This window comes from Mchenga conophoros, linkage group LG2, assembly GCF_057382185.1.
Source record: "Mchenga conophoros isolate Kocher_MC1m ecotype Shallow Benthic linkage group LG2, M_conophoros_male_GT1.1, whole genome shotgun sequence".
NCBI classification, from domain to species: domain Eukaryota; kingdom Metazoa; phylum Chordata; class Actinopteri; order Cichliformes; family Cichlidae; genus Mchenga; species Mchenga conophoros.
The window spans coordinates 5,978,556-5,988,968 of NC_140527.1; the positions used below are offsets into that span (position 1 = coordinate 5,978,556).

General features: G+C 36.9%; 1 protein-coding gene across 6 annotated transcripts in view; it reads left to right on the plus strand.

The window, feature by feature from the left end:
• The window catches only part of gria2b (glutamate receptor, ionotropic, AMPA 2b), a 52,015-nt gene that overhangs the window by 33,636 nt on the left and 7,966 nt on the right, over nt 1-10,413 (plus strand). For all 6 annotated transcript variants that reach the window (XR_014893618.1, XM_085284368.1, XM_085284340.1 and 3 more), the window contains exons 4-11: nt 4,129-4,325; nt 5,521-5,574; nt 5,669-5,827; nt 6,442-6,609; nt 8,694-8,798; nt 8,960-9,067; nt 9,371-9,577; nt 9,715-10,082. Coding sequence is in view for 5 of the 6 variants with exons in the window: in XM_085284368.1 (XP_085140494.1) it covers nt 4,129-4,325; nt 5,521-5,574; nt 5,669-5,827; nt 6,442-6,609; nt 8,694-8,798; nt 8,960-9,067; nt 9,371-9,577; nt 9,715-10,082 (1,366 nt within the window). In the remaining variant the exon portion in view is untranslated. The remainder of the gene's footprint in view (nt 1-4,128; nt 4,326-5,520; nt 5,575-5,668; nt 5,828-6,441; nt 6,610-8,693; nt 8,799-8,959; nt 9,068-9,370; nt 9,578-9,714; nt 10,083-10,413) is intronic.

Sequence of the window (10,413 nt, forward strand, 5' to 3'; positions counted from 1 at the left end):
TGTGTGATCGGCTAACACTAATTAGCAGGTCTAATTGCCTTGGCAGTTAACCTACACAGTCTATGGATGCAATTTGCTAACTAAGTCCGTTACAAGTTTCTCGGTGACTGCAGTTGTCAGTCAAAGCTGTTATGATGACATTACACCCCAATTTAACATCACCGCGGTAGGAATTAGAATCAAACTTATGGGAAAGGAGACCCCTTGGACATAAATCACCATAATGAGAACTATTGATGACAAAAGAAAGAATCTTTGGAAAAAATTTATCTGAGGGGAATTAATTTATTTTAGTCTGACCCCAGTCCCATTCGCTAACATGGAGGAGGCGGGGTTTATGACCTATACTGCAGCCAGACACCAGGGGGCGATAGAGACGTTTTGGCATTCATTTTTGGGGAGCTGTCGCGTCGTCCATGTTTTCTACAGCCCTAAAGAATGTAGCCTCATGGGCAGTGTAGTCCGTGCTGCAGGGAGAATGGACTGCCATACGCATTATGTATCTGTGAGCGAGGGAGGGAGAAAAAGGTGAGTGGAAAAGTATGAGCTGTCATCGAGTAGAAACGGGAGCTGGAAGCATGTAAATATAATAATAACCACTGCAGCCAAGAAGAGTGCCTGACGAGCCCAGTTGTAAGTAAGCTATTAAGACTCGACTGTACACAGTGTTCGTGTTTTCCTCCGAAACAATAAGTTCCGTTGGAGCAGCCTTTCAACGCCTCTCTCTGTCTCAAACTTGACCCAGACAACAAAGTAAAGCTATTTTTCGGCTACTAGCCCGACACTGAACCTGAAGTATTAGCCAGAGGTCCCTTTACTACGGTTCGGAGCCGCGGACCTTCAGTAACAGTAATAAATCACACAGCAATAGTACATTCATGTAGTTGTAAAAAGCATGATAATATATTAAGTAATCCAAAGTATTCAGAATACGTTACTCTCATCGAGTAACGTAACGGAATACGTTACAAAATACATTTTGGGGCATGTATTCTGTAATCTGTAGTGGAATACATTTTAAAAGTAACCTTCCCAGCACTAAGCATGCCAGCATTTGCTAATATATTAGAAATCCACTGTTGTCTAAATAAGGTCACATACTCGTGCTTGGAGACTTTATGCTTAATTAATCAAGGTCATATAAAAGCGCTGTCTACAGCAGTGATAAGCACTAAAATAGCTATTTCTGCTGTCAAATATTACAATTGTACCAGTCTGGGTTTTTTTTTTATAATTTCCATACTTTTATCTAAACATCATTCAAACATTTACATGTTTGAATCTAGATTAAAATAAACAAAAAATAAACCCAAATAAAAAATTTGCAGATTCAAGTTCTGTTATAGCAGACCTGTAGGCAATCACAACCCCTGCTATTTCTTCCTAAAACAAAGCCTTTAAACACTTGCAATTGATTTAAGTGGTGCTTCAATAGGCATTAAGCAAAGAATAACAGGTTCACTCTGGGGAAGGATGTTGGACTTTCAGCACAGTAGATATATGGGAACACAATTTGTTAAACAGATTATAGCTAATGTGAGGATGAATTTGTAGGAATCGAATCAATATCCTCTATTTAATCTGAGCCTATTTGACCCTTAATTAAACATTTTACATCGTATTGTACATGTTCTCATGTATTTGGAGTCATGATTCAATATAATAAAAAAATTGTCAAATGTAAAAGGTAGTAAAGGAAACATTTAACTTAAGTGCTGCTTTAGACCACTGAAAGAGGTATTTGTTGTTCATTGCAAAACGTGCAAAATCATGGGTTTGTGAATAATTATAAAATATTATATAACCGAAAAAGTCACATATATTCTTACATTATATACAACATTGAATGACTTAAAGTGAATGTAACAAAATCAATGATGTCCTTTTTTATGAAATAATTACATTTACAAATGTCATTGAACTTGTAACAAAAGCAAAATACTAAATACGGTATATATTTTAACACTAAATACACAGGAACAAACTAGTATTACATGGTGATATAGTCTTTCAGGTAAAAAGAGTGTAGGGTGGGATGTCATCTAGTTATAAAGTTAAAGGGTACACTGGGGTGGACAATATATTTTAATACATTTAATTACTTATTAATGCAAATGTTTCATCAGCTAATTTGATGGCCACAGAAAAGGTGATAAAATTGACTTTGAATGCGGGACATTTGTTGATGTCACATGTTGGTCTGAGTCTTCCAGAAACCGCTGGTCTACTGGGATTTTTCTAGGCATAAATGCTTTGTTGATGCCAGAGGTCAGGGGAGAATGGCCTGCTTTCTACATGCTGATACCAACAGCAGCTCAAATAACCGCTTACATACAAGGTGTGCAGAAAAAGCATCTTTGAATACAAAATATATTAAACATTGAAGCACATGGCTACAGTAGCAGAAGATCACAACAGAAGACCATTTCTGCCAGCTTAGAATAGAAAAAAGACGCTACAGTGGTGCAGGGTATACTTTTTTGGCAAGCTTTGGGGGTTTTGTTACTAACTGATTGTTTAAAATGCATAACCTACCTGAGTATTGTTGCGCACATGTCCATGTCTTTATGACCATAGTGTACCCATCTTGTGATAGTTGCTTCCAGTAGGATAACACACGATTTCACAAAGCTAAGATAATTTCACTCTTGTTTCTCAAACATGACAATGAAATCACTGTACTCAAAGGGCCACAGTTTCAATCCAATATGGATGTTCATCTGACAAAGATGCAGGACGTGCATGATGCCATCATGTAAACATGGACCAACATCTCTGAGAATGGTTTTCAGCAACTTGTTGAATCTATGCAACAAAGAAATAAGGCAGTTGTGGATGCAAAAGGTTTTATTAGTAAGGTGTGCCCAACAGAGCAGCTACTGACTATAAGTACAGTCCACAGAGATGCACTATCTAGATTATATTTGACTTCAGCCAATGCTAACTAGCATTTTGCCTTTGTTGTTTAATTATTTTCACTGCATATTACTCAGAACTTAAATTTCATTTCATTTATCTAATTTCTTAAGTATCAATAAAACACATTTAACCACTACTTTGACCTTAATGCAACTATGATGAATAGTTCATTCAGATAAAACTGCAAGTCTCCATTTTCCTCATATAAAATCAAAGCCGCGTCGCATGAAATTGATTACATCTGTAATTCACCGGCAAGTCAGAATGAAACACTCAACCTTTTCATTAAACCGCTTTCTAACTGCCCTCAGCAGACCAGCAATCAATAACAGCAAAGATTCAACAGTGAAACCAGACAGAGAGGATGATGCGAATATAATCTGAAACAGACATAATATCTTTGCCTTCACCACACTACACATCACACTGACTGACCAGTGCTACAGCTAACTGCACCAGCTGTGTCAGTTATTCACTGAACATTTTGTTTATATTACATATTGGAATAAACAGTACGGTCAAAATAAGTGATCACATACTGTAAGAGATTTTGCTGAAGACACTTATTTTTCAAGGTTTTCTGAAGGTCTTGCAATTCAAAATATCAGACAAAGACTATGAGTGGACGTTCAGGATAGATTGTACTGTGAAAAAAATAAGCAAAATACTCAATTACTCCTTTAAAACATACAGTAATAGAGCAGAAATGAAATATGAAATGTTGGTATTGATGCAGTCAAGTGTATTGTTAGACCCACTTTCCTCCCACATGTTGGTCAGGTTCATGCCAGAATACCTGTGACTCATCTTGATGAGCTCTTTACATAAGGCACTGAGTCGCTGTAAAACCTTCACTGGGTTTCAACAAGCAGATGAGAATGTTTTTGAACGGGTCTTGTCTGCTGGTCTATTTTTTTTCTTCAAACTATGTCTGCTTCTGCTAGGCTCTTGCATTTCTTTTTTGTTTTTCTGCGTCCCACATTTTTATTTTCGCGTGCTTGCTGTGACTTCTTGAAATTTGAGGTTTGAAATCTGCATATCATGATAACTGCATTGAGCCATTAAAATGCCATAGGGCCAAAAATATCTCGGGGACTAAAGAGAATGTGCAGTTAATAATTTAAAACCATTATAAAACATATGCATATGTTAAGCATAAAGAGACACAACATGATTAATATTTTAACTCTGTGTCAATCTTTTCTTCAGGCCTGACAACACTGCAAATTGTTCTGGACACCGCAGCAGAGAAAAAGTGGCAGGTAACTGCCATTAATGTGGGAAACCTTAAAGATGAGAGAAAGGATGAGGCCTACCGCTCACTGTTCCAAGATCTGGAGAACAAAAAAGAGAGGAGGGTGATACTGGACTGTGAACAGGATAAAGTGAAGGACATTATGGAACAGGTACATTGTAGATTATTATTATTATTATTATTATTTGGTAGTCTTTCTCGTAAGTAATTTCTGGGTAAAGTAATTACATGCAGTAGGCTCCATCGGTATAATGATCAGTGGCTTGTTGTTTGTAAAGAAAGCTAAAAAAAATGTACGTTTGCAAAACATTGAAAGCAAAAAACAAATGTTTTTACTATTTCGTGCTTAAATTATACATGATATTAGAACTAATAGAGTCCAAATATGTAAAAACTCTACTGGGAAGTGTAAATAGCACTGGGAATGGATCTGTGGTGATTAAAAAAGGGGGGTGCAGGAAATGCTAACAACCTTGCTGTCCTTTAATTACTCCTGTAGGAGAAAAGTAAGATCCAGTTGAAATACGTGTATCTGACAAAGCACTTACAAAAGTAGCCTTGTCACATGGACCATGCAGTCCAGCAGATGTAGAAAGGCACCATAACAATTATGCTAATTGTTCATTTAGGCTGTAAACAAAACTGCAATTAAAGGGAAAACAAATGCACATAAGCAGACTATTTTTACTTAACCTTTTTCTCACGAGGGAGGCATATTGATTAGCATTTAAAGCATGCAGACGTCTGTTTAACCAAATGCTGACTGAAATCAATGTCTACAGCCTCGTTGCCTCTTTATCAGGGAAAAACAGAGACTGTCGAGGTGGAAGTTTCTTGCTTTATGTCAAAGACATTTACATAGGAGATGCAAGACGTTATTATTCAAATCTGCATCAAGTAGCAGCCCTGACAAACGAAGGTGTCAGTCAAGCAGCGGGATTAGTTTCAGGTGTGCCATTTATATGAGGTACTGAAAAGGGGTCTGGTTGAGATATGTTAGTTTTTTGCTTTTGTCTTTTCTGATAAGAAAACTGGCGTCAGAACTTGATATCTCTGTCTAGCAATAGCTGCGACTATAAGTGACAATGTTTTTTAAAGTGATAACGGCCAAGACTGTCAGACATGTGAGGGTTGATTGAAACAAATTAATAATGTCTGAATAAATATGTGGCAGATTTAGATTGTACTTTCTTATAAGTGTAGTTGTCAAACAGTGTAAAATGGCATACAAGAGGAACTTCAATCAAGCATTTTATTAAGCTGTTTTTGTCAACTAAGAATTGCTTTTTCCTTCACGAGGTGACCTATATGTTGTTTTAATGCACATGTGTTTCACAACAATGTAGGTCATCACAATTGGCAGACATGTTAAAGGCTACCACTACATTATAGCCAATCTGGTGAGTGTAAACACCATTTACAACTTTTTCTTTAAAGAATGACTTTATAAGTGTATTAATTGATGGAATAATTCATTTTGATCTGTTTTTTTAGGGTTTCATTGATGGAGACCTGTCCAAAATTCAGTATGGTGGAGCAAATGTTTCAGGCTTTCAGATTGTTGATTTTGATGATCCCTTGGTTTCCAAATTTGATCAGCGATGGGAGGCACTAGAAGAAAAAGAATATCCTGGAGCTGACAGTAAAATAAGGGTGAGTTTTAACATGCACATATGAGGCGATATAATACTGAAATCATCAATGATTATTCTGTTTAGTTTACTCTACTATACCAGCCCACATGAAGTCAGCTTTTTGGAAATTGGAATGGCATGTTCAGTTTTGGCAAACACACAAATCAGATAAATTTACATTAAAATATAACCAGAGCTGCATAGTCATTGCCAAAAGTAGCCTTCGTTTTTTTGTAACTGGGAAAGTTCAAGCTGTTTTTAAGGCCACACTGATTAAAAAAAAGCACTCACTCAAGTTTTGACATTTACAAAACAACAAAACTGCTCTACAAAAATACATAAACAAAGAAAGCACCAGCATCAAACATATGATATATCATATGCTGTCTAATTAGGGGAAGACAGTGGATAAAGCATAATGCACTGTGTAATCTAGTGCAGAATGTCAGATAAATATCATTTATTTATTTGATCAACTATATTTATTCAATGTGTGAATACGGAGCTTACAGTTAAAGCCTTTTTTTGTCAACTAGTTATATTATGTTTAACCAGATGGCAATACAGTCCTTCATTATTCATCTATATATAATATATAATTCATGTATAATCTCCTCCAATTTTCTGCCATAGTATACATCTGCGCTGACCTATGACGCCGTTCAGGTGATGACAGAAGCTTTTCGATACCTTCATAAACAACGCATTGACTTTACCAGGAGGGCCAACACTGGTGACTGCTTGGCTAATCCTGCTGTGCCATGGGCTCAGGGTGTGGAGATTGAGCGAGCACTGAAACAGGTAACTCACCTCTTTTGCTGGTGAGGATTCATTGCAGTGGTAATAGTAGACACATTAAAAGAATAGCATTTTAAAACGCATCGAGGTAGAAAGTACTTGTCAAAGATTGATTTTTACAGTGCATATGTACACAGAGAAATATGCTCTCAGAAGAAGAAGAAACACACTAAATAGAGATTAATTTGATGGTAAACTATGATGCTGCATCAGTTATTCATGGTTATCATGTTGAGTTTCTGAAAGATCAGTAACACGGTTCTCAAATGTTTTTTTCTTTTCTTTTTATGTCTTTATCTGTACCACACTGATTTGTCCATCTACACTCTTTCTTAATGCAGAGCAGAAAAAAGTGTCCAAAACAGCTTCTAGGATGAGATTCTTTTAATGATAAAGGTATCAGTTGGAAATGTCTCAGAAAGCTTTTCCAAAATTGATCAGTTCTTGCCTTTGATGTTTTTTTGTCTGGCACCCTGGAAGTCAGGATACACTTATAAAAGATCAAGATTAGCTGCCTTTAACCACCCCATGAAGACAGAGAGATGCTGTCCTGGGTTGTGATCAAACATGTCAGAAGATAAGCCGATCCAAGGGTGTTGGATCTCTTCCAAATCAATTTATGTTGCTCTCAAAACCTGATCAGTGATGTTTAGTTTCCCAAGATCACATGGCTCTTACCTTCAAATGTCCCCCAAAGTGAGGTGAAAGTGAGAGAGAATCAAACTTTATATTATGCTACCTATTTTTACCTAATATTTTAACTTTAATATTTTCCCAAAGGGGGGTTCTACGGCTAGATGAATATCACAGTATTAACACAGTGTGTGACAAGTTTGTTTTTTTCCCCCCCTCATCTCTTTTTGAAAGGACGTTTCAATTTGTTTTTCATTTTTAGTTTTTCCATCCATCCATCCATCCATCTTCTTCTGCAGTTAAAGAGGTTTCTTCTTGGTCTCAAATCAACTTAACTAAACAAATAACCTGTGAGTTTGATTGAACACTGTTACAGACTATGTAACATCTAATATGGATTTTACATTGTGAGTATAGTATGCAGTGTACTGACGTGCCATCCATATAGGAAACAACTAGTAACACATCAGCACTCAAGTCTAGACCTATGTAACAGCTTTCATGCAATACAGTGACTTGCCAACTGAAAATGGAACTTAAACTTTGGTGATTTTTCAAGTTTGTCAACTAAATGAGAGGATGTATGTCGAAAATCTGAGTTTCCATGTTGTGAAGTTAAGAGATCCACTCCACCAAATGCATTTTAGAAATGCTGATTTTCCCTGAAAAAAATCAAGAGGATCCTTCCCATTCTTTCTACTTTAGTTCCTTTGGTTAATGAATGTTCTCTGAATACATGCTGAGTTTATGCTCTTCAATCTGGACACCACTGGGTTCATTCAGACTTTCTGCTGCCTCGTAGCTCAGCACAAAGAAGTATTTGAAGTCATTAGGTATCATGGTAAAACACTCAAGAAGACGGGAGTCATAGGAAACAAAGAGCAAAGAACACTTCTCACTTAACCGATCCAAATGGATGTCACTTTAGGGAACTTGGATGAGGTCGTGACAACATCACAATGCACTGATTTTTGGGCAATGAAACTCTGGGTGAATATGTTTTTGAGGACTGTATTACTTCAGACAAGTAAAAAGACACGTAAAAAAGATCCTTATTAGCACATTAGTATTTTACTTCTCTGAAACTGTCCCAATCGTCTCCTGATGACTTAGCAAAGAGCATTTCATCCTTGTTGTTCAAATTGGCAGCTATTTACGGATTAAGCCCTGAAAGGATTTATGAGACATTTATTACCTATTCATCCTGACAAAACTGCATTTGCATGACCCAGACAACATCAAGAATTAATTTAACTTTGAAAATCTCAACTTTTAACCTGCAAATGAATGGTGAATGGTGTTACTTGACTGATCATAATTAATAAGAACAACAATGATAGCTTCCATGTTTTTAATTATTGCCTTCCACATACTACCACTACCACTGTTTGCTCGTCACACAGATTTATTCATGTCAAATCAGTCTTACACACGTCTGATCTTGTGTTTCCAAGGTTCGAGTGGAAGGACTGACAGGAAACATCCAATTTGACCAGCATGGCAAGAGAGTCAATTACTCAGTGAATATAATGGAATTAAAGAGTAATGGTCCTGTAAAAGTAAGTCTCTTGATATCCAATTTGAATAGAAGATGAATATCTATACAAGATTTGAGCGTTTGGAAAATTTTTGAGACTATATAGTTTGAATTCAAGGCTCAAGCTGTCCATTAAAGCAGCACTTACTTTTTCTTGAATTTATTGCTTATTTTTTCCAACAGATTGGATACTGGAATGAAATGGATAAAATGGCTGTCACCAAATCAGATGTCTTTACAAATGACACAACAGGAATGGAAAACAAGACCGTTATTGTGACCACCATTTTGGTATGTTTAATAATGAGTCCATAACTAATTGCGTACTTTTAATTGTGGTTTTAGTGTCTCCGTTCTTGGACCACTGGGTACCTTATTTCATGAATAGATGTCTTAACACTTTAATTTAGACACTTTTCCCTTTACGGAGAAAAGTGTTGGTTTTTTTTCCTTGTTTTTGTTAAATATATGTAGTTAAATATATGTAGAATAACACCAGATCACTGATTTCACGCTACAAGGCTATACTGTGTTTCACAAGGTAATTCATATGTGCTGAATTCATGTGTGCTGCTCTTTTTTCCTGTCCTTCAGGAAGCTCCGTATGTAATGCTGAAAAAGAACGCTGACCTTTTTGTAGACAATGAGCGCTACGAGGGTTACTGTGTAGATCTTGCTGCTGAGATAGCGAAGCACTGTGGCTTCAAATATCAACTGAAAATAGTGGGGGATGGAAAATATGGAGCAAGAGATGCAGAGACCAAAATCTGGAATGGGATGGTTGGAGAGTTGGTATATGGGGTGAGTTGATCTACTCATTCGAATGCATGCTTTAAAGGTTTTCAATGAGATAGCTTTGATTGAGAGCCCCTGTAATCTCAAGTGGTATTTCTTAAACCTTTTTTTGCCTTTTTTTTCTTTGCCTTCTGGTTTGATAGAAAGCAGACATCGCAGTGGCTCCTCTGACCATCACATTGGTGCGAGAGGAAGTGATTGACTTCTCCAAGCCTTTCATGTCACTGGGCATTTCCATCATGATCAAGAAGCCTCAGAAATCCAAGCCTGGAGTTTTCTCTTTCTTGGATCCACTGGCTTATGAGATTTGGATGTGTATAGTTTTTGCTTACATTGGTGTCAGCGTGGTGCTGTTCCTCGTCAGCCGCTTCAGCCCCTACGAGTGGCACACTGAGGAGTATGAGGACGGGCAGATCCAGACCAATGAGTCTACTAATGAGTTTGGCATATTCAACAGCCTGTGGTTCTCCCTTGGAGCCTTTATGCGACAAGGCTGTGACATCTCTCCTAGGTAAGTCAGAAAAATCCACAACTTCCATATTGCGTTAATTTAAGAAAATTTATGCTGTAAGTATAAGTAAATGATAAGTGATATTCCACCAGAACTACCTAAAAATGAGAAAGAAATGATTTTAGAGCTTCAAAGTATTCATCAACCAAGTGTATTTTTAGCTCTGCTAGCAATATAGGATTAGGGGTTGTAATATTGTTGGGTTTATAACTTAGAGGTCCAGCGTAAAGCACTGTAGCATAGATTCTCAAATCAAAAGTGGATGACGAGGATGGAGAGCATTAGTTAGTAACATGTTATGTTTGAGCATGTAACCAAACCATCCACTTTG